The sequence below is a fragment of the Desmodus rotundus genome, chromosome 1 (assembly GCF_022682495.2).
Source record: "Desmodus rotundus isolate HL8 chromosome 1, HLdesRot8A.1, whole genome shotgun sequence".
Classification (NCBI taxonomy): Eukaryota; Metazoa; Chordata; class Mammalia; order Chiroptera; family Phyllostomidae; genus Desmodus; species Desmodus rotundus.
In genome coordinates this window covers 121,814,618-121,835,841 of record NC_071387.1, presented here as the reverse complement: position 1 = coordinate 121,835,841, position 21,224 = coordinate 121,814,618, and the positions used below count along the sequence as shown (strand labels likewise).

At 53.9% G+C, this 21,224-nt stretch overlaps 4 protein-coding genes across 11 annotated transcripts; 3 read left to right on the top strand and 1 right to left on the bottom strand.

Moving 5' to 3' along the window:
- The first annotated feature begins 245 nt into the window (after positions 1-245).
- GPC2 (glypican 2) lies at positions 246-6,522 on the top strand. The gene is made up of 11 exons (XM_024571374.3): positions 246-322; positions 523-701; positions 1,370-1,528; positions 1,852-2,174; positions 3,084-3,164; positions 3,902-4,064; positions 4,271-4,401; positions 4,633-4,776; positions 4,862-5,001; positions 5,110-5,285; positions 5,988-6,522. The coding sequence occupies exons 2-11, from the start codon at positions 536-538 to the stop codon at positions 6,218-6,220; spliced, it is 1,716 nt and encodes a 571-aa protein (XP_024427142.1). The 5' UTR covers positions 246-322; positions 523-535; the 3' UTR covers positions 6,221-6,522.
- Positions 6,523-7,476: 954 nt separating this feature from the next.
- On the top strand, positions 7,477-12,932 carry GAL3ST4 (galactose-3-O-sulfotransferase 4). Of its 2 annotated transcripts, none has more exons than XM_024571686.3 (4): positions 7,477-7,559; positions 8,608-8,906; positions 9,082-9,385; positions 11,588-12,932. In XM_024571686.3, the coding sequence occupies exons 2-4, from the start codon at positions 8,782-8,784 to the stop codon at positions 12,617-12,619; spliced, it is 1,461 nt and encodes a 486-aa protein (XP_024427454.1). In that variant the 5' UTR covers positions 7,477-7,559; positions 8,608-8,781; the 3' UTR covers positions 12,620-12,932. The 2 variants fall into 2 exon arrangements, with proteins under 2 accessions (XP_024427454.1, XP_045060448.1); XM_045204513.2 differs by having other exon boundaries at positions 7,478-7,559; positions 8,805-8,906.
- A 311-nt stretch (positions 12,933-13,243) lies between these two features.
- TRAPPC14 (trafficking protein particle complex subunit 14) lies at positions 13,244-17,619 on the top strand. Of its 2 annotated transcripts, XM_024571661.3 has the most exons (11): positions 13,244-13,874; positions 14,078-14,173; positions 14,279-14,408; positions 14,563-14,649; positions 14,806-14,926; positions 15,028-15,175; positions 15,305-15,387; positions 15,476-15,639; positions 16,156-16,310; positions 16,553-16,746; positions 16,859-17,619. In XM_024571661.3, exons 1-11 carry the CDS (start codon positions 13,464-13,466, stop codon positions 17,010-17,012), a joined length of 1,743 nt encoding a protein of 580 aa, XP_024427429.1. In that variant the 5' UTR covers positions 13,244-13,463; the 3' UTR covers positions 17,013-17,619. The 2 variants fall into 2 exon arrangements, with proteins under 2 accessions (XP_024427429.1, XP_045060447.1); XM_045204512.3 differs by lacking the exon at positions 14,563-14,649.
- Positions 17,620-17,872: 253 nt separating this feature from the next.
- Positions 17,873-21,127, bottom strand: LAMTOR4 (late endosomal/lysosomal adaptor, MAPK and MTOR activator 4). Of its 6 annotated transcripts, none has more exons than XM_053930673.2 (4): positions 20,997-21,127; positions 20,375-20,455; positions 18,544-18,661; positions 17,873-18,192 (listed from the first exon to the last, which is right to left on the bottom strand). In XM_053930673.2, exons 1-4 carry the CDS (start codon positions 20,997-20,999, stop codon positions 18,146-18,148), a joined length of 249 nt encoding a protein of 82 aa, XP_053786648.1. In that variant the 5' UTR covers positions 21,000-21,127; the 3' UTR covers positions 17,873-18,145. The 6 variants fall into 6 exon arrangements, with proteins under 6 accessions (XP_053786648.1, XP_024427252.1, XP_045060451.1 ...); XM_024571484.3 differs by having other exon boundaries at positions 17,873-18,175; XM_045204516.2 differs by lacking the exon at positions 20,997-21,127 and adding an exon at positions 20,858-20,986.
- Between the last annotated feature and the right edge of the window lie 97 nt (positions 21,128-21,224).

Here is a 21,224-nt window from a genome sequence, read left to right as displayed (position 1 = left end):
GTCTGCCTGCTTCAGCTGTGTCCCACCCCGGCCCCGCCCCTCTGCTTCAATATTCTCCTTTTCCCCCCACCCCATTGGCCGGGCTTTGCACTAGACCAGTAGTAGCCCCTTCAATATGGTTTATCAACTGCCATAGGCTGGGTTCTATCCTGGCCCCGACTTTCGGACTGGATCGCCACGCCCCTGATAAAGGCCACGCCCCCCTCTCCCCCACTAACCTCCTCAGTTCAGTCTAATTACGCCCCTCTGCCGAGCTTCTCCGCTGCATTGGCTTAATTTCTCCCTTGATCCCGCCCCTGAGGCAGACTCCGTGCCGTCATTGGTAAGGCCCCACCTTGAGCTCCTCCCGCTGTCTGACTCCCCGCTCCCATTGTCTCAAAAGAGACAGCTATCGTGCTCCGTGTTCATATTTCGGAGGTCGCGCTCTTTCTCTGGCCGGCGGGGCAGTCCTGCAACGGTGAACCAGCTTCCCGAGTTCGGGCAGTTCTTCTTTCCTCCTTAGGACTCACTTTGCTGTTCCAGGGTCGCAGCTACTATGTCTGCGCTGCCAACTCTTCTGCTTTTGCTGCTACCTCTGTGTCCTGGTCTTGGTCCTGGAACCGGGAGCGAGGCAAAGGTCACCCGGAGTTGCACTGAGGCCCGGCAAATTCTGGGGGCCCGGGGATATAGCTTAAGCCTACTCCCTCCCGCCCTGATCTCAGGTGAGGAGAAAAAGGAAGACTAGAGAATTTGGGGAGAAAGAGGGGTGCGGGGATGGGACCTCCCCATCTGACAATAACTCTTTCCTTTCAAAGTGACCATTATAATCTTTTCATCCCATAGTAACGTCTCTCCCCCTGAACTTCCTTATTAGGATCACAATAACTCTCCTGTTCACATAATAGCTCTCTTACTCCACCCCATCCCACCCCAGGAATCCCTTTCTAGTAATGAGCATCCACCTCTCTGTTCCTTTCTTTATAGCCCAATTTGCCCCTCGCTATTTTTAACAGTACTTCTATAATAATACATTCTTGCTTACCAAGTAACCCCACCCCTCCAAACCCCATTCTTCCCATAGAAGCTTCCCATAAGTCCTTAGAGACCTGGGGTGTGCGATGCTGGGGAAGGTCCCCTGAGGACCCTCTGATCACTGATTTGGCGCATCACGATTTGATCCCATGGCCAATGCCAGTGGACTTGGGATAGGTGAGGGGACAATAAAGTGGGGATACAGTCAGGTAGGAATGCCAGTACAGACAATAGAAAAGAACCCAGACAGGTAAAGAGAAGGATGGCCCCCAGAGATTGGCAGGAAAAGGAAGGAATTTTACCACCTCACTTCCCACCATTCCTTATCACTTGCCACCATTCCTTGTTCTCTGTCCAGGTGAGCACCTCCGGATCTGTCCCCAAGAATACACCTGCTGTTCCAGTGAGGTAGAGGAGAGGCTGACCTGGGACACTGAGGCTACCTTCCGAGGCCTGGTAGAGGAGAGTGGCTCCTTCCTGGTTCACACATTGGCTACCCGGCATAGAACATTTGATGGTGAGGACTTGGGGTCCCCAAGCCTGGCCACGCACCCCCTCTCTGTGCTTATGACCCCAGTAAGCAGCCTATCCTCATTTCCTACTCCATCCCAAAGGCGCCCCAGCCCAGGCTTAGCCCCCCACTCCCACCCCATCCCCACCCCAGGTTTTCCAGGATCCTGCCCCACCCCATTCCCAATCTGCTGAGAGTTGCTCATTTCTAACTCACTTGTCTTTTCTCTTCTCTCCCCATTCCCATCTCTTCTTTCATCTATTCTTTCACTTTTCCATCCTCCTCTGGCCTCACCTCACCTCACCCCCCTTTATTTGCATTTACCACAGAGGTTTTTCGGGAGATGCTCTCTTCAGCTGAGCACTCCCTGGCCCTGCTCTTCCACCGTTCCTATGGCCGCCTGTATTCCCAGCACACTCCCTTATTCAGTGGCCTGTTCTCTAGGCTGCGGGACTACTATGAGAAGTCCGGTGAGGGGTTAGATGATGCCTTGGTGGATTTCTGGGCGCAGGTCCTGGAGAAAATGTTCCCCCTGCTGCACCCACAGTACATCTTCTCCCCTGAATACCTGTTCTGCCTCACGCGCCTTGCTTCCTCTGCTGATGACTCTCTGAAGCTTTTTGGGGACTCACCCCGTCGCCTCCGCCTACAGGTGAGGGGTTTCAAGGCCTGAGTTTCCGTTACCTCTGATCTAGTGACCTCTGAACTGTTCATTCACCTCCAATCGACTGACTCCTCCTTCATGCCCCAGTCACCCCTGACCTGGTGATACCCACATCCTGCATGTCAGCCATCTCTGGCCTGGTGACCCCTATATTCAGCCCAGTCATTCCTGCCTGACCCAGTGTTCCTTGTTCTCCTTTGATGGGATGTCCCCCACTTTCATCCCGTGCAGTAGTTTCACATACATCCCTGACCCACTCACCTATTCTTGGCCCCCAGTCACATTTCCCCCTGCCAACTCTTCCCTCATCCTAATATCTTGACTTCCTCTGGTTCAACTAAATGTGGATTAGGCACTTAATATTTGAGAATGATTTTTTTTCTTAATCTTTTTTTTCCATTACCATTTAGTCCCCTTATAACTCCCTCCCCAGCAATCACCACACGGAAGGATTTTCATTTTATAGTATCTCACTTAATCGCTATTGTAACTCTGGGAGGTAGGTGGTAGTATCCCTGTTTTGCAGATGAGAAAACTGAGCCTCCCAGAAGTTAATGTCTCGCAGCCAGTAAATGCTAGAGTTCTGTCTCATACCCAGGTCTTCTGGCTGTAAGTTCAGTGTTTGTCCTGATGCACACAGTCCCTCTATCTCCAAGCCCTGTAAAACACAATCCCTCCATCTCTTCCCAAACCCAACTCCCCTTGATCCTTCTAGACTATAATTCCTTTGAGCCTCTTGTACCTGCCTCCCTATACCACCTAACACTCCTAACCACCCCTTGATAGCTCCACAGACCTACCCCCTCACTGCTCATCCCTTTGGTGCAGTCTCTTGGCCCCAGTCTTGACTGACATAACAACCCTATGGTTTTTCTCCCCTCCTTTCTCCTCCTCCAGATAACACGGGCCATGGTGGCTGCCCGGGCCTTTGTCCAGGGCCTGGAGACTGGAAGAAATGTGGTCAGTGAAACGCTTAAGGTGAGAGGGGGCCTGAGTGTGGGAGGGACTCAGAGAGGGAGAGGAAGAATAGGAGAGGCTTCATGAGGAAGAGGCAAATGCCAATCAGCAGGAGAGACCTGGAGCCTTCTCATATCAGCTGCAAGGTCCTGGCATTCCAGGGAGAATCACGAAGTAGGGGTGCCACAGTGAAGTCTCCCTTGTGTCATGATTCATGACCTCCTCTCACCTCTGCTGCCCTCTGATGATCCACACCCCTGCCAGTCTCTAGGGGCGTGCTCATCTCCATAACATTCTGAGATGGGAGTCCTGGTCCCCCTGGTTTCCTCCAGACCCCTCAGTGGCTCCCCCTTTCCTGCTCCTGAAGGCCAAATTCCTGATCTGGCTTTCAAGGCCCCCTTTCTTCTGCCTCTTCTCTCCCCGACCTCCCAGCTTTTCCTCCTGCATCCTCAGTCTCATCCTTTCCCTACCACTGTCGCCTCACTCTTGTCCTTAAACCTTTTCTCAGACCCCACTGTTCCATCTCTCCCAAGAAACAGTTTCTGCAACTTGGCTCCTAGAAACCTCCCTCCACAGTCTTTTGGAGGTCTCACCTGCTGCCACATGGTGTCACCCACCCTAGCTGTTCATATCAGTTCTCCACATAGGGCCTGGGAAGGTAGGGTGGGGTATTTGATTTCTCTCTGTGCCCGACAGCAAGCCTGGCTGAGGGCAGCCTCAGTGTCTGTGGATGACACAGCCCAGCCCTCTGCCCCCAGGTGCCTATGTCTGAAGGCTGCAGGCGGGCTGTGATGCGTCTGACCGGCTGCCCCTTTTGTCGGGGGGTTCCCCTGCTACCTCCTTGCCGGGGTTTCTGCCTCAACGTGGCCCATGGCTGTCTCAGCAGCCAGGGACTGGACCCTGACTGGGGGGCCTATCTGGGTGAGGACTCAGGAAAGCCTGAAACGGCTGTCTGTATAGGGATGAGTGGGATGGACTGGGAGGGGGAGCATGAAGGGGAGCTCTTGAATCTTCCCCCATCTAACACCTGGCTGCCCAGGTGAGGATTTGTGGGAACTTCCTAGTTTTTGAGTATCTCCCTGGCTGTCCCCTCACTTCACCCTTTGTCTTTCTCCCCCTCTTTCAAGATGGTCTCCTATTACTGGCTGAGAAGATCCAGGGCTCCTTTTCCTTTGAGCTGGCAGCCCAGGCCATTGGGGTGAAGATCTCAGAAGGTTTGATGTACTTGCAGGAAAACAGCGTGGGGGTGTCCGCCCAGGTACGGGAGGAGTGTGGGAGTGTCAGCCTGGGGGTCAGGGTAGACAGTCGGTGGGTGTCTGCTCTAGTACAGGAACGAGAAGGGTGGAGGCAAGGGCCTGGGGTTGGGGGACAATGTGGGGTATCAGGGAGGCACTTTATCTGCGGAAACAGGGAATGTCAGGGGAGATTTAGGTGTTGGAGAGAGGATACAATGTCAGTTTCACTGTGTGGGGGCATCCTTGTGCCACAGGTGTTTCAGGAATGCGGGGTCCCCCCAAAGGCGATGACCCGTGCCCGCCGAGCCCCAGCACCAGTAGAAGAGGTGGGGCGATTCTGGACGGCAGGGGCAGAGGAGGAGAGGCCGACAACGGCAGCTGGCATGTTGCCCCGAATGGTGAGTTGGGGACAGGCCACGTGTCGGTGTCAGGCGGGTGAGTGGGCATGCGCTGCAGCTCCACCTCCTCTCTCTGCACGCCCAGGTGTGGGAGCTCCGCGAGAGGTTGGGCCGGGTCCGGGGCTTCTGGGCCGGGCTGCCCCTGACGGTGTGTGGGGACCCCCGTATGGCCGCGGACATCGCACAGGAGGCAGCACCCTGCTGGACCGGAACTGGGCGGGGCCGGTGAGACCTGGGCAGATGGGCAAAGTGGTGGGTGGGCGAGGCCCAAATCCAGGGACGGGGCTGATTGGCAGGGCTGGGTGAGAGCCTTCAGGGCTGCTGTGCTCGCAGGTACTTGTTGCCGGTGGTCGGAGCCTCCCTGACGGAGCAGCTCAACAATCCAGAGGTGCACGTGGAAGCCTCAAACCCTGACCTTCAGACTCGGATGCGGCGGCTGCAGCTCCGGTCAGCCACAATCAGGATGAGGGCAGCTGCCCTGGGACGGGACCTGGAACTGGAGGACTGGGGTAAGACCCCTGGGGTGCCCTGAGGGCCTCTCTCCCCTGGCTGCTTGGGATTGGACCCTGGTCCTGCCCACTGCTTCCTAAGTCCCTCCCCTCTCATCTCAGTTTTCATTCATTCTCTCATGCATTTTACAGTCCTGTATTGAACAATTACCTCAAAGGTTAGGGGTAGAAGAACAATCTGAGAAGGTCTCTACCTGTGAGTTCACGTTCCAGTCAGGAGACTCCAAAACATTCTTACAGAACAGTTGGCAAAGGACTGTGGGAGATTGGGGAGGGTGGGCATGGGCAACCCATGGAAGGTGGGGGAGTGGGGTGGGGGTGCCATTGGCCTGGCTTCCCAAAGTAGAGTTTGCCAGAGAGGCAAGACAAGGACACAAATTTTTTTCTCTTTCCCACTGCCTGTCTCTATATCTCTTTGTCCCCCCTTTTCCTTTATGCTCCTGGCTTCTACATTCTTATTTTCTCTGTCTTTTCCTGTTTATCTGCTCTCCCCATCTGTCTGTCTCTCTCTTTTCCATCTCCCACTGCCTTCCCTCATTCCCGTGTCTACCTGACCCCTCTCTCTGATTGCCTTCCTGTCAGTGTCTTCTCCCTCTTCCCATCTACCTACCTATGTCTGTCTCTCCTGCCATCTTTCTTGTTGTTTTTATTTTGAGTTTTCTTCCTCCTCGTGTCTGTCTCCGATCCTCTCCCCCTCTGCAGATGAGGACGCCAGCGGCTCTGGAGAAGGACAGCACTATGCAGATGACTGGATGGCCGGGGCAGCAGCTGTGGGCCCCCCAGCGCGGCCTCCTCGCCCTCCTGGCCGCAAAGGAGGTTTCATCGTCCGCCAAAACCAGGGCAGGAGCAGGACTGGGGGGACATCTGTTGGTTTCCACACCCAACCCATTCTCATTCTCTTCCTCTCAGCCCTGGCCCTGCTTGGACCTCGATAACAGGGGAGGGGTGCCCTGGCATCAGAAGGGTTCATGGCCCTTCCCCTCCTCCCCACTCAGCTGGGTCTGGGGAAGAGTTGAAGGGGGCTGCAGAGAGGGTAGAGAAGGGACTTTTTGGGTAAATGGCTAGGGCCCCAAATCCAGGAGATTCCCATTGGGGTTGGGTGGATGGGTGTTCACAGTATTTATTTTTTCATTTGGTATTGGGGTGGGGAGGCTGGGGCTATTTATTTAGGAAGGACTTGTGGTCTCTCCAACCAGGCCTCCAAGGTTGGGCTCTGGTGGTCAGCCCCAAGGAGGAGAAAGGGAAGATTTTTAAACTGACATTTGGCGATGTGGGGTGGGGGTGGGGGGTGATAAGGTTTGAAGGAAGTTGGAAGTGGGGAGTGGGGGGCACCTGGTCCCAGAAATGAACAAAGCTGGGTGCCGACAAGGTGCAGGGCAGGGAACTTGGTTGAGTATGTGAATTGGGATGTCAGGATCTATGGGCCTCGGTCTGAGTTTTTTCAGTATCAATTTCTTCAACTAAAACACACACAAAAAGGACTCAACTCATGACCTCTGCCATCCGCATCCTTTACAAGCTTTGCATTTCACAAATAAACAGTGAATTTATTGGACCCTGAGTGTGTGACTTTCTGTAATTTCAGCAGCTCTCCCTGGGCCCTGGCTCCTTGCAGGGGTCCCAGAGCCTCCTTAATGGCTTGTTTTCTGCTTGCTTCTTGCCTCTCGGATCCTGTTCCCCGATACTGAGTTTGGGCAAGTTGTTCATCCTCTGGATCTGAGAACCTTCATCTGTAAAATGGGGGGAAATGTGAGGACCTAACAGGAACTGTGTGAGGAAGCACCTTGTCACTGCCAAAATTCTTTTTGAACTGGAGACATCATTAATATTACCACATTACTGCCCCTGCCTTCAGGGCAGGGTCCTGTCCTCTGCCCGCCTGCCTTTGGCTACCTTGTCACAAGCTCTTGACAGTGCTTGCTTTCAACTCTTGTCTGTTACTTTCTCCTTTCTTTCTGTCTTCTGAATGAGTCTTTTGTTCTGCAGGAAGCAGAAACAGAAAAGGAATAAATGATTCCTAAGTGTGAAAGGAGGGTAGAAATTGTGTCCTCTAAGGGTGAGCTGGGTGCCCTAACAAGGGAAAGATGCAGGGAGGGAGACGCCTGGGACTGGATCAAAGCTGAAGCAGCAGCAGGGACTGGCCAGACAAAGGGAGGGAGAGGGGAGGAGCCTGGGCGCTGAGAAAGTTTATGGGGAAAGTTTAGCAGAGTGAGGAGCCGGCGGTGGCTGGGAAGGGCCAAACCCTGATTTCCCTGCTGCTCCTCAGGTGGCTTGGTGAGTGGGCAAGTGACACTGAGGCCGCAGCCAGTGGAGGGACTCGAGAATTTATGGGAGGAGTCCTTGGGGGGGGGGTCACCAAAGTTGAAGGGGACAGAGGGCTGGCATCAAGAGTAATGGGAGGAGACAGAGATGGGTGGAAGGAATAGAAGAAATCTGGACACAGGAGTCTGGTGCAGGGCTGGATTCTGGGGACTGTGTTGGGGGACAGATGCCAGAAGGGGCAGGTCTCTAGATTGCAAATATCGATTCTCTCTGGGGTTACTCCTGGCTCGTCCTGGAAGGGGGCTGTCCAGGCTTGTTTGAAGGGCTGTGGCCCGTAGTCACGGGCTGTAATCCTAAGGGGTGGGTCGGACTCCCAGTTGATTAGGAAACTGGGGCCTGGGGAGGAATTCCGAACTCCGTGTTTCTGTCTGTCAGTATCTTTGTCTTGCAGAGTTTCTCGCCTGCTCTCCAGCCCCACCCTCTCAGTCTCCTCTGGGTGCACTGATGGGGTTGAAAAGTGGGGAATAGGAGTGTGTGGAGGTATGCCCAGGTATCTGGGTCTTGTCAGTAACCCCACACTGGGGTCAGCCCTGAGCTGAGAGGGGAAAAGAGATGCCTGAGTTTAGACCAGATGACTGACTCTTCCTCATTACAAAGTCACTCCTGTGGTCTCACCACTCTGGGTTCATCTGACCTGTATTCCCTCCTTATGGCTTTCCCTTTCAGCCTCCAAATGGGACTCTTCTTCCCGATCTATCAGAAGCTCAGGAGGGAGCCAGGGGCCTGGCAATGTCCACCTCACTGTCATATGAGCAGACTGGCCTGATCTTTCCAGCAGGGTCTCTTTTTCCCCTTCCCCTTCAAATCCTCGAGGCTCAGGGAGAAACTGTAGGTGGCAGTTGAGAGAGCTGGAGGCTGACAGCAGAGTAGTTGTGGGGCCACCTAGGTCTGGGTGTAGAGAGTACCTCATCACCCCCCCCTCTATGAATTAGTCTCAGCGGCAGAGAGAAGGCTCTACCCTTTCCTTAGACTCCCCTCCTTCCCCTCATTTCCCTTCTAGACGCTGACAGAGGCAAAAATCTGCTAACTCAGGGGGCAGACTCAACCAGGGCTGCAAACAGGCCTGGGGAATGACCCCCGATCTTGAACCTGTGCCTTCTGTGGCTGCACGGCTGCCTCAAGCTGTCTCTGCCTCTGTGCCTGACCCTTGCCCTGTCACCCTTCCCTGTGCCACATGGGCCCTCTGTCTCCTACCAGGACCATGCGCCTCTGGGGGCCTCGGAGCCTGGGGGTGGCTTTGGGAGTCTTCATGACCATCGGATTTGCCCTCCAGTTCTGGGGGGGACCCTTCCAGAGGAGGTGAGTTTCATCATGTCCTGATACCTGATAGACGCCCCCTCACATGCTCCTCCCAATCCTACCCATGACTCCTGGGAACTTGGAGGAGGCTCCACACCCTCTGTCCTTGCTCCACAAGATGCCCATCCGCCTGTTGGTGAGGGACAGAACACATTCCCTCCCATCTTTTCCCCAGGCTACCTGGGCTGCAGCTTCGACAGACCTGGGTCCCACCCCCGGGACCAGCTGTTCCATCTTGTCCTCCTCGGCAGCGACTGGTGTTCCTGAAGACGCATAAATCCGGGAGCAGCTCAGTGCTGAGCCTGCTTCATCGCTATGGGGACCGACATGGGCTGCGCTTCGCCCTCCCTGCCCGCTACCAGTTTGGCTACCCAAGGCTTTTCCAGGCCTCTCTGGTCAAAGGCTACCACCCTCAGGGTGGAGGCACCCAGCCCCCCTTCCACATCCTCTGTCATCACATGAGATTCAACCTGAAAGAGGTGAGTGGTATACAGGGAGTGGGTGGGACTGGAGAGATATGGGATCAGGCCTTTGGCCAAGACCATCCATCAGTGGAAGAGGCCCCAGGCGTCACCTCACCCAAATGTTGGGCACGGGGGCCACAAAGGTGAAATTTCCTATTCTCTTCTCAGCTGTCCCTTCTCCAGTAGCTCCTGGGAGCTGAAGTCCTGGCCCCTCCTATATAAGTGCATTTTCCAGTCTCCTCCTTGACCAACTGACCCAGCTGGTGTCAGCACCCTGCCTGCTCTGAATCCCACCCCCAATCCCACCTCCAAGTGCCCCTTGCCCTCCTTGGCCCCTCCCATTGACACTACCAGGCTCTCTGCTTAGCCACTGCCTTCTGACCTGTCTTCCTTCACTCCCCTCACCATGTCTGCCAGATTTTGAGGGTCAGATATATGCCAAGCCATAGCCCGGCCCTGACATCCCTGGAGCCTCAGTTCTAAAAGGGAAGATGGGTACAAGGACTCACGTGCTCATCTGAACGCACACAGAAACCCGAGAGCTCTTGGAGAAAGCAAGTCAATGTACAGATGAAAACATTCAGGGAAGAGGCTAACTTCTATTGAATACTTCCTGAGTTCTGGGTATTAATCTTATCATCACCTTGCCAGGAAGTCATTATAAGTGCCCCCATTACACAGAAGAGGAGACCAAGACTCTGAGAGGCCAAGTGACTGGTCTCTGTTAAGCAGATTTGAAACCAGGCCCATCTGCTCCAAAGTCAAAGTGCCTTCTGTGGCATGTGTGCATATGTGTGTCTGTATTTGGAACTGTGGGGAGAATATTCATCAAAAAGAGGTGGGGCTTTCTGGAGAGGTAGGCTTTGAAGAAAAGGGTGGACATGATTTTGTAGTAAGGAGAATACTAGGCATTCTTGGAGCAAAATATCAGCTAAGGGGTGGTGCTGTGGGGGTGTGTAAGCGGGGGTGTGTGTGTAGGTGGTAGAACTTCAGTGCGGGCAGCAGACACACTCCTGCTGAAGCTGGATCTGGAGAAAGCAGCTGCGGAACCTGAGTGTCATCTAGTAGGCAGCAAAGGCCCACTGCTGAGGGTGAGGCAATGACAACGATCTTTGAGACAAGCTTCTCCAGAGATTAGGATGACCTTCCTTGTCACCACCACTTACTGAATACCTATCATGTTCCACGTACTTCCACATTCTTCAAGTTAAGTGTTAACCCAGATTTACAGATGGAGGAATGAAGGCTCTGAGGAATTCAATAATCTGCCCAAAGTTACTTAACTGGTAAATGGCTGAATTGGGATTTTATTCCAGGTCCCCCTGATGCCACGGACTATCCTCTTCACCGTTCTCCTCTTCCTTCATAGAGACACGTGTTTCACAGCTCTGCCCTGCAGGCATGCTCATATTAGCAGAGCAGGTCGGAGGACATCATGTCAGGGAGTCAGGTTCAATGACAGAGTGACATTCAGAGGTAGAAACACTTCAGGGAGCCCAGGAGCTGGTTTCCACTGTGCATCCACCTGGCTCAGCCCAATTCCTACCTTCCTTCTTGCTGAGAAATGGGACCGATATCCCAGGTCTCAGGGCAGCTCTCTACCAGGTGACCATGGCTCCCCAGTGTCCAGTCCAGAGGTGTCTTTCCCTCTCCAAGATGCCCAGGGGCCCCAGAAGTGCCCTGTTTTTTGGCCTTCCTGGGCTTGTCTATACACCAGACATCTCCACCTGAGACAACATTATGGTTGCCACTCTTTTCCCTCTTAGCAGCAAGTGACCTCCACCCCCACTGAGGAGGCCTGACGCCTTAGAGTTGTGACCAAGAGTCCCAGGGGAGGCACTTAATACATTTTTGTTAGAGAAGTGAACACAAATTGTGAATCTTAGAGGCTTTACTGACCAAGGCAGACAGAGAGGCTAAAGGAAATAAATATTCTCCAGGAGCTTTCCACATTCCAAGTTCCTTCACATCCTTTATCCCATGTAACCTCCATAATCAGCTGGGAAGGAAGGCACAAGTATCCTTATTTTGTAGATGGGCAAACTGAGTCTCAGAGACATTAATAACTTGGCCAAGATCTGTCAGCTATTTAAGAAAGCTGGGGGTTCCTTGCAGAGCTGTCGGGAGAAGGCTGGGGTATCTGTAGACATTGGGCTTGCACTTAGTTTCTTCCTGGCCCAGTTCTTTCTCCCTACGTCTGTTTTCTCTCCTCTGCAGGTACTTCAGGTCATGCCTTCTGACAGCTTCTTCTTTTCCATTGTCCGAGACCCAGCGGCTCTGGCCCGCTCTGCCTTTTCCTACTATAAATCCACCTCATCGGCCTTCCGCAAGGCGCCTTCCTTGGCTGCCTTCCTAGCTAATCCTCGAGTCTTCTACCGACCTGGGGCCCGTGGAGACCACTATGCACGCAACTTGCTATGGTTTGACTTTGGCCTCCCCTTCCCCCCAGAGATGAGGACCAAGAGAGGATATCCTCATCTTCCCAAAGATCCCAACCCCCGAGAGCTGCATGTCCTGCCTTCTGGCACTGGCCCTCGAGCCCACACCCTGGATCCCAATACTCTCTTCCATCCTGCTCCCACTGCTGTTGATGGTCGCAGCCAGCTGTCCAGCCCTGCTGCTTTAGATTTGGGGTCTTCTTCCCTCATCCAGTGGAGTCTGGCCTGGCTGGACTCTGTCTTTGATTTGGTTCTGGTGGCCGAGTACTTTGATGAATCTTTGGTTCTGCTGGCAGATGCCCTGTGCTGGGGTTTAGATGATGTGGTGGGCTTCATGCACAATGCCCAGGCTGGAAGTCAGCAGGGCAGAAGTGTTGCCAGCAATGGTGGACTGACTGCTGAGGACAGGCAGCTAACTGCACAGGCCCGAGTCTGGAACAGTCTGGACTGGGCTCTTTATGTTCACTTCAACCACAGCCTGTGGGCACGAATAAAGCAATATGGCCAGAGTCGACTGGAGAGTGCCGTGGCAGAGCTCCGGGCTCGCCGAGAGGCTCTGGCTAAACATTGTCTGGCGGGGGGTGAGGCTTTAGACCCCAAATACATCACTGACCGACGGTTCCGCCCTTTCCAGTTTGGGTCAAGTAAGGTTTTGGGCTATGCACTTCGGAGTGGATTGAGCCTCCAAGACCGGGAGGAGTGTGAGCGCCTGGCTACTCCAGAGCTACAGTACAAGGACAAGCTAGATGCCAAGCAGTTTCCTCCAACAGTCTCTCTGCCCCTGAAGACTTCAAGGCTACTCTCACCCTAGACATTAGACCACTGAGTCTTAGGTTAAAGAGCACCTAACCTGCAAGACACCTGTGACAAGTGTGGGACTGCTGGACGACATTTCTGCTTCCCTCAGAGAGCAAGTCTGCTCCCTAGAGGATGAACGGAACTTTGCACGGTTGTGGGAACCAGTCAACCAGGATGTGCCCAGGAGTCCAGTCGTTCAGCTCCTAGCAGCACTCCTCTGCCCCATTTTGCCTCCTTCTCCTTTCCAGGCCCCTGCCAGGTCCATGTAGAACTCTCAGAGGCTCCCTGGAGGAGCAAACCATGGTGTAAAGCCAGAGAAAGTTTGGGACACAATGGATTGGAATAATGCGTCCATTTCTCCATGAAATATTTGTTACTGAGCTATGCTCATTTCAATATGAAATGTTTGTTGAATGAATAAATAATTTGAAACTTAGACTTGCTTTATGTAGGGCAGAAAGGGGATGACACATCTTTCTTCCTGGGAGAAGCGGGGGTGGAGGGGGTTCTTTTAATATTACTTCTCTAAAAAGTCTGTCTATAGTCTTTCCTAAATCCTCACCGCAGCCTCACCGCAGCCGAACCCCGCCCTTCTCCAGGGTCTGGTCACCCACAAATTCCGGGACCTCAGAGGCCACGCCCCTTCTCTTCCGCTTCCGGCTTCTCTCCAGTCATTCGGCCTTGCACCGGTTCCGGCCCCACGGGGTCTCGGTTCCCGACCCCGGCGGGTGTCTTTGGGCCGGCCTGGCCACACGCAGCTCCCGTTGGGTGCCGGGACTCCCTGACCCTACCCTGGCGGCTTGCCCTTCACGGCCCCGTCCCGCCTTGTCCCCGGCCCGCGCACTCCTCGCCGCCCCATGGAGTCCCAATGCGACTACTCGATGTACTTCCCGGCTGTGCCGCTGCCACCGCGCGCGGAGCTGGCTGGGGACCCAGGCCGGTACCGGGCGCTGCCCCGGCGCAATCATCTCTACCTGGGGGAGACTGTCCGCTTCCTGCTGGTGCTGCGCTGCCGGGGCGGCGCGGGCTCCAGTGCCGGGGGTAGCCCGGGCTTGGGCTCCCGAGGGGCCTGGGCAGAACTGGCAACGGCCCTGGCAGCCCTGGCCTCTGTCAGTGCCGGAGGCGGGGCCCCCGGGGGCGGTGGCTCCTGTGACCAGGATCCTGAACCCCCAGGGGGCGGGGATCCTGGCGGCGGGGGGTTGTTTCGAGGCTGCAGCCCTCTTCTCACCCACGGCCCGGGTCCTGCTACCTCAGGGGGAGCGACCACGGTGAGAAGCTGGGGTGACACGCACAGGGGGGCGAGGGCGCGATTTGCTGGGCCCCAAAAACCAGAGAGAAGAGGGACACTGGAGGGAAGCTGGAAGCAGATGACAGTTGAGGAGAGGGGAGGGAAAGAAGAGCCAGCCACGTCTTAAAGGGGAAGCTGCAGGCTGCCTCTATCCTGACCTCTTCACCCCTTTCACATCCCCAGCTGCCTGTGGAGGAACCAATTGTGTCCACAGATGAGGTCATCTTCCCACTCACTGTTTCACTGGATAGACTGCCCCCAGGGACACCTAAGGCCAAGGTAAGATTGGCAAGGGGTGGAGCTGTTGTCCTCATTACCACACCTTCTCTAAGGTTGGCTGGCTGGCTCCCCTCTTGACTGTGGTCCTGTGTACCGTGTGCTCAGATTGTAGTGACTGTGTGGAAGAGGGAGGTTGAGGCACCAGAGGTCAGAGACCAAGGCTACCTGCGCTTGCTGCAGACCCGATTTCCTGGGGACACCTTCCGGGGAGAGCAGAGCGCTTTCAAGGCCCAAGGTAGGGAGAATGCAGGGAGAAAACACTAGAGTTTGGAATTTGTGGGGCAAAGTGGAGGGGCAAGTGCCATATCTGAAAAGAGAAAGGTTAGAACTGCAGGTTGGCTTAGGTCTGTGCCCAGCCCATCAGCTCTTGCCTCCACCCTCTCCTGCAGTGAGTACCCTGCTGACTCTGCTGCCCCCTCCAGTTCTGAAATGTCGCCAGTTCACTGTGGCTGGAAAACACTTGACTGTTCTCAAGGGTGAGCAGATTGGCGGCTCAGGCCTTGGGTAGTAGCAAGGGCACTGACTGGGGCACTTACCCTGTGCAGGATGGTGGGGATAGGTCCATTTTGGTGGGATTAAGGTGGGGTCTGAGGGGTCTGGACACTCTGCGCTGAGCTGGTTACCTTCGACAGTGCTGAACAGCTCCTCCCAGGAGGAAATTTCCATTTGGGATATCCGCATTCTCCCAAACTTCAATGCCAGTTATCTACCTGTCATGCCCGATGGCTCTGTACTGCTGGTGGACAATGTCTGGTGAGGTCCTAGGGAGGGGTAGGGCTGTGAAGTGGTGGGAGCGGGGGCAGGGCCAAGAGTTCTGGCATGGAAAGATGCAGCTTTTCCTCCTTCTGAACTAGTCACCAATCTGGGGAAGTCTCCATGGGCTCCTTTTGTCGGCTCCCTGGTACCTCTGGCTGTTTCCCCTGCCCGCTCAGTGCCCTGGAGGAACACAACTTCCTGTTTCAGCTGAGAGGGGATGAGCAGCCACCTCCAGGGGCCAAGGAGGTGAGTATACAGGGCTGGTGATTTTAAGGAACAAGATTAAGAAAAAGCAGTGGGAGGGAAAGGCCAAGGAGGGGGGGGGGAGTTGCCTAAAGGTGACATATATGGGGGTCCCCTTTGTCTCTCCCACAGGGCCTAGAAGTTCCCTTGATTGCTGTGGTTCAGTGGTCCACCCCAAAGCTGCCCTTCACCCAGAGCATCTACACCCACTACCGGTGAGTATGTGGGAGCCCCTAGTGAACACCACCCTGTTTGTCTTTGTTTCAAAACACACATCCTGCTTTCCTCTCTCACTGCATCTAGCCTGCCCAGCATCCGTCTGGACCGCCCGTGCTTTGTGATGACTGCTTCTTGTGAGTCCCCAGTGCAGACCTACGAGCGTTTTACTGTCACCTATACACTGCTCAACAATCTCCAAGACTTCCTTGCAGTGAGGCTCGTGTGGACCCCGGAGCACGCGCAGGCTGGTGGGTTGCTGCCAGGCTGGGCCCTTGTTCCAAAGGAGGTTAGGGGAAAGGAAGTCATAGAAGTGGGTGGCTTGTGGCAGGCTGCTTTGGCTCTGTCCCTGGGTGGTCTCCAGTGTCACAGATGGGTAGTTTAGAGAGGCAGTAGTAGGGCAGTACTGGTGCTGGGCTCCCTGGTATTGGTATGTTTGATTTCTACCTCTCATTTATAAGCTGTGTGACCCCAGGTAGGTATTTAACCTCTCTGAGCCATTCCTAAAATGGAGGGAATAATATTGCTCACTACTCCCCCCCACCATGAGGTTGTTATGGTGATTTAAAGATTTAACATGTGTGAAGTGGTTAGAATAGACCTCAGCACACAGTAAATATAAGCTAGTATTTATAAAATTTGGCAAAAGATGTACTCAGTTCACTCTACAGGGTGACCTTGAGGGTCAAACGAGACTGTGCTTGTTGGAAGCCCCTTGCTAAGGAACGCTGTACACATGTTCACTGGTCGCTGTTTCTGCCCCCCAGGAAAGCAGCTGTGTGAGGAGGAGCGCCGGGCCATGCAGGCTGCCCTAGACTCCATTGTCTGCCACACGCCCCTCAACAACCTTGGCTTTTCCCGGAAGGGCAGTGCACTCACCTTCAGTGTGGCCTTCCAGGCTCTAAGGACAGGGCTCTTTGAGGTGGGCAGGGGAGGCGCTGGAGAAGGGTGAATAGTGTGCTGGGTGATGCAGAATATCGGGACGGGAGGCATGGGAGTTGCTAGCTTCTGTGGATGAAATAACAATGGGCGGCATGAAAAAGCCAGGCCACGGGAAGGTGGGATTTAGATCCAACACTGCCCTGTCAAGGGGGAAGATGATTTGAAAGGAGGTCTGGGGCCTGGAAGCCAAGCAGGGATGCTGATCTGTCTCTCTCCACCCAGCTGAGCCAGCACATGAAACTGAAGCTGCAGTTCACTGCCAGTGTGTCCCACCCTCCTCCCGAGGCCCGGCCTCTCTCTCGAAAGAGCAGTCCTAGTAGCCCAGCTGTGCGGGACTTGGTGGAGAGGCACCAGGCCAGCCTGGGCCGCTCTCAGTCCTTCTCCCACCAACAACCCTCTCGCAGCCACCTCATGAGGTATGGAACCAAAGGAGGGGTGCCACTGGACTCGGTAGAGGCCGGAATTGGAGAGGGAGCAGGAAGAGTTCCTGAGGTCTAACCAGAGCCCACATCCTCTGCCTTTCTCCAGGTCGGGCAGTGTGATGGAGCGCAGGGCCATCACACCCCCCGTGGCCTCCCCTGTTGGCCGCCCCCTCTACTTACCCCCAGAAAAGGCTGTGCTTTCTCTGGACAAGATTGCCAAGCGCGAGTGCAAGGTCCTGGTGGTGGAGCCTGTCAAGTAGCACTGTGCTGGCTCTTACACTCCCAGGAATCGAATGCCTCCAGAGGGGGTCCTTGTCCTAGGCTGTGCCTCCCTAGGGATGCCTCCCACTGTGGGTGAGGAGGCCCTCCAGGGTACCTGTCTGTGTCTGCTGATGAGGGAAGAAGCTGTGAAATGGGTGGGTATGGCTGCAGCACTAAACCAATAGTATTTCCCTGACTTCCTGGGGGGGGGGCTGGCCCCACCCCTGGGTCAGGCCAAGGGTTCCAAGTGCTCCCTTGTTCCCTGCCTTGTACCCTGGCTCTAAGTTTACAAAGTGTTTTCTCATTCCTATTAAGTTGTTTTTCCTGCCTCTGACATTCCCTCTCACCTACCCACCCACCCCAGGGCTGAGATTAGAGGGTGGTGATGGTAAAGGGACCCAGACAATGAATGACCCTCCTGTGTCAGAGGTGAGGGGAGATAGCTAGGTGGCCTCCTCCTGCCCCTCTTGTTTACGTTTGCAGCCTGAAGCACTTTAAGTTGTATGGGGGTTTTTTTGTCTGTTTTTTGGTCTGTCCCTGTAACTTATTCTCCAACTACTGCTTCCACTGAAATAAGACTATTAAATGCCTGTTGAGGAGGGAGAAGAATGACTGTTCTTTGTGTGTGGGTGGCAGGAGCAGCGACTCAGAGGTTCAAAATGATTCCCTTCACCATGCATACCAAATAGCTCCTGTCAGCTCCCTTCCCCCATTTCTTTTTGATTCCCAGTTTGATAACGCCTGGAGGTGTCCTAGCTCCACATCTTTGGGCTGAGGCACCACACTTTCTTCCCAGAAGATGGAAGATATGGGCATTGCACCCCCCACCCCCACCCCATACACGCATCCCTGGGCCTGGGAACATCAATAGACTCGTGTTTATTGTCCTCACTGTCCTTAACATAATGCATCACCAAGCCCTTCCAGGTAATAGGGGGTGGGGGGGGGGGGGAGACAGAAAGCCTTAGTTCTAGCAGCAGGCCAAGAAAGGTGGAAGAAGTTTGCATCTTTCTCATCAGAGGCTCATGGACCCAGTCCACCTCTGCCCCTCGCCTTTGGCAGGCTCAGACGTCAATGGGCTCCCGGCCTCGGTTCTGCCTCTTCACCACAAACACCCTCTGTCCTGACACGGTCACCAGCAGCGTGTGTTCTCCAAAGACCACTGGAAGGGAGACACACCTTCCCAAGCCCCGGGAAAGGGAAGGGAGCACAGAGTTAGTGGGATGCAATGGCCTCCATGGGATCTCACACAAACTGGCTGGGATCAAGAGCCAAAGAAATTCAATGGTTCAAGGCTCAGAGATCTAAAGGTGGGAGGTCTCTATTCAATCCCCTCCTTGTTTTCTCATACTTCTGAGATGCAGGGGTGAATCCCAAAGGGAAGAAAAGTGGCCAGAACCGGGGACCCCAGGGAGAGAGGGCAGGAGGTTGGTAGGAAACAAGTGTGTTTTTCCCCCTGAGGAGAGCACCCCACCTCTGGAAACACCCCACTCCCTATCACCACCACTAGGGGCAAGGGCTGTGGCTCACCCGACAGGCGCTTGAAGGGTATGTTCATGCCGTGATGTAGCCGGAAACCGCAGGCTGTGCTGACCAGCTCCGAGATGGCACTGGCTGCCTGCTCATCATTCTCTAGATCCCCAGATGACTACATGCAGACAAAGGAAGGAGGACGGCAGAAATTAGGGAACAGAATTGGGAAAGAATTCCAGGGAGAGTCACTTGGCCCTAGCATTGGTACCCTCTCCCAATGGTCACCTCAGCTTCGGAAAAACAAACCTGAAACTTTCCTATGACGTTGGCCCTCTTGATGCCATACTGTTTCTCATCCTTCTACTGGGCTTCCCCTGCTGAGCCGTGACTCATCCACTTCTTTACTAGCCACCATTTTTCTCACCCCTTGAAACTTGATTTCTCTCCCTGTCCCCACTTACTTGATATAACCACACCCTCAAACATCAGTGCCCACCCACCACTGACCAAGGCTCAGTCTTCCCACTTGTTGCCCTGTCTGTAGACTCTGAAATAAACATTCTTTTTATCCTTGATCCCCCTCCTATTACCTAGGTCTTGAATAGTAACATCAGTGGCCTGGGCTTCCTTTTTTCTGGTGAATGTTGCAACTTCTCCCCACCTCCTCGGTGTGGGCCTCCCACTAGGTTAAGTTCAGTTCCCTTTACTCTCTTGGACATCTGTACCTCAGCTTCCTCATCTGTAAATTGGAGATATTACCTATCTTACAGGCTTATAAGGGTTTTGTGTACATATATTAACTGCTATTATTCTATTTCAAACTCAGTATCTAAAGTCAAGCCATCAAAATTCCCCTTACTGCTCCCATTCCCCAATCAACTTCCTTTACTAATTTTCTGTTAAAGATACCACCATTCTAGGATTGAATGAAAAGTACCTCCTCTATTACATATGTCTAGTCATTACAAAGATATATTGATTCTTCCTTTAAATTCTCTCCTTGTTCCTTCTCACTGCCACCAGTCCAGACTAATAGACAGATTCCCTTCTGCAGCAGCCTCCCCACTTCTGGATCCCTCCCCTTCCAGCCCAAATTCACACCTATTAGAACAATCTTCCTCCACTATTTCATAGCTCATGTTTCTATTCAAAAGCCTTCAAAGCTCCTATTACCCTCAAGATTAATCCAAATGTGCTAACCCAGTCTTGAATGTTGTCCACAGTCAAATCTTTCCTAACCACACCCTTTTCTTCCCCTAAACCTTTCCAAATCTTTTTAACATAAACCTATCACCAAGTCAGTCAGGCTGGTGTCGCTCTGGCAAATATGTCCGCCTCTCAGCCCTTTCCTTTTCTGCCTGTTTACAACCATCCATCCTTTAAGCCCAGCTGAATTTCTTACGTCCTCCAAGGATTCCTGGTCATAATACAAGTGATAACGTAAAGGGCTGAATCCTTCATTTTCTAGACTTCTTCAGAAGTCTTAACACTGGCATTGCCTTCAACTTTTAACTATAAGCCTTGTTTCTAGCTAGACTGAAAACTTCTAGAGAACTAACACTGTAGTATACTAGGGAACAAAATACAAATCCTCTTCAATGAATACCAAATAAAGGCATAGTCGAGAATAACTTGGGTAATATCAGTTATCAATGAACCTGTGACTAATTGTCTGACTTTGGTAAAGTTAGTAAACCCTTTTACTTCAGAACACTTACCATGCTAAGATTCTAGAGATTTATTTAATTACTGAAAACTTGCTCTATGCCAGGCAGGAATGGTACCAATTAAGGCCGCGAACAGCGGGAAATGAGGCTACAGTGGGCAATGTTAGAAGGGATCACCCGGCCGTGTGTACTTGGGGGAAACCCCCTTGCCCGGAACGCACCGCCAGCACTGCACCTTCACTCAGGACCAGGTACCCGAGCTGATCAGGAATTCGCTCCAGCCCCTGGGTCAGTGCAGAAGTCTAGTGGGTAAAGATGCAATCAGTAGGAAGCACTGCTAGGAGGATGGCCCTGAAAACTCATCACTTGCAAGCAAGTCTCTCATAACCTGCCCTAGACCTTCTCTTTCCCAAGCCAGGGCCCTTCCAGACCCTCTTCCCTCTACATGGCCTTCACCTCTGATCTTCTTGAGCCTCTGAGCCATCCTCACCCTCTGCTCCTGGGCTCCCTTGGCCTTCGACATCCCACCACTGCTACCACCGGAGGCCTTCGCAGCCCCACTGGCCCCTCTCTCCAGCCCCCTCTCCAATTCCCCACGTGGCCACCTGCTCCTTTGCAGACTACTCCCCAGCCCTCGTAAACCCTCCCAAAGACCCCTCCTCAGCCCTCTACGTGGCCACCGCCCTCCTCCCCCACTCCCCCACCTCCCGCTCCAATCCTTCTCCGTCCAGGGGAGAATAGGAAGTGAGGGCGCAGCGCGACCCCATGAAAGGGCAACCTGAGACTGGGTACCAGGGACATAGAACCCCCAGCAGGTACTCCCGCGCATGCGTCCTCACTCACCATCGCAGCCTTAGGTGCGGAGGGACGCTCCCTACCAGATAGGTAGCTTCCGGAACCAGGCCCAGGTCACGTGCTCCCAGCAGGCAGTCTACGCCTCCTCCTGCCTTACGCCTGGCGGGCTTCAGCCCCTCCCCCAAAGTGTGGATTGGAGCTTGACTAAGTCATCAAACTTAATCTGCCAGTGTAGAGAGCCGCCTCTTGGAGACGCACGCGGATTGGTCGCAGGTC

What these genes read in the sequence shown, in the direction of transcription:
- GPC2 (XM_024571374.3), top strand. Translation starts at nt 536, where the DNA reads ATGTCTGCGCTGCCAACTCTTCTGCTTTTGCTGCTACCTCTGTGTCCT. An exon ending in GCGTGGGGGTGTCCGCCCAG is followed by an intron (nt 4,402 to 4,632) that starts GTACGGGAGGAG and finishes CTTGTGCCACAG; the next exon opens with GTGTTTCAGGAATGCGGGGT. An exon ending in CTGGCATGTTGCCCCGAATG is followed by an intron (nt 4,777 to 4,861) that starts GTGAGTTGGGGA and finishes CTGCACGCCCAG; the next exon opens with GTGTGGGAGCTCCGCGAGAG.
- GAL3ST4 (XM_024571686.3), top strand. Translation starts at nt 8,782, where the DNA reads ATGGGCCCTCTGTCTCCTACCAGGACCATGCGCCTCTGGGGGCCTCGG. An exon ending in GGGGGACCCTTCCAGAGGAG is followed by an intron (nt 8,907 to 9,081) that starts GTGAGTTTCATC and finishes TCTTTTCCCCAG; the next exon opens with GCTACCTGGGCTGCAGCTTC. An exon ending in TGAGATTCAACCTGAAAGAG is followed by an intron (nt 9,386 to 11,587) that starts GTGAGTGGTATA and finishes TCTCCTCTGCAG; the next exon opens with GTACTTCAGGTCATGCCTTC.
- TRAPPC14 (XM_024571661.3), top strand. Translation starts at nt 13,464, where the DNA reads ATGGAGTCCCAATGCGACTACTCGATGTACTTCCCGGCTGTGCCGCTG. An exon ending in CAGGGACACCTAAGGCCAAG is followed by an intron (nt 14,174 to 14,278) that starts GTAAGATTGGCA and finishes CCGTGTGCTCAG; the next exon opens with ATTGTAGTGACTGTGTGGAA. An exon ending in CTGCTGGTGGACAATGTCTG is followed by an intron (nt 14,927 to 15,027) that starts GTGAGGTCCTAG and finishes CTTCTGAACTAG; the next exon opens with TCACCAATCTGGGGAAGTCT.
- LAMTOR4 (XM_045204514.3), bottom strand. Translation starts at nt 20,920, where the DNA reads ATGGGGTCGCGCTGCGCCCTCACTTCCTATTCTCCCCTGGACGGAGAA. An exon ending in GAGAAGGATTGGAGCGGGAG is followed by an intron (nt 20,456 to 20,857) that starts GTGGGGGAGTGG and finishes TTTACCCACTAG; the next exon opens with ACTTCTGCACTGACCCAGGG. An exon ending in GTGAAGGTGCAGTGCTGGCG is followed by an intron (nt 18,662 to 20,374) that starts GTGCGTTCCGGG and finishes GTCTGCATGTAG; the next exon opens with TCATCTGGGGATCTAGAGAA.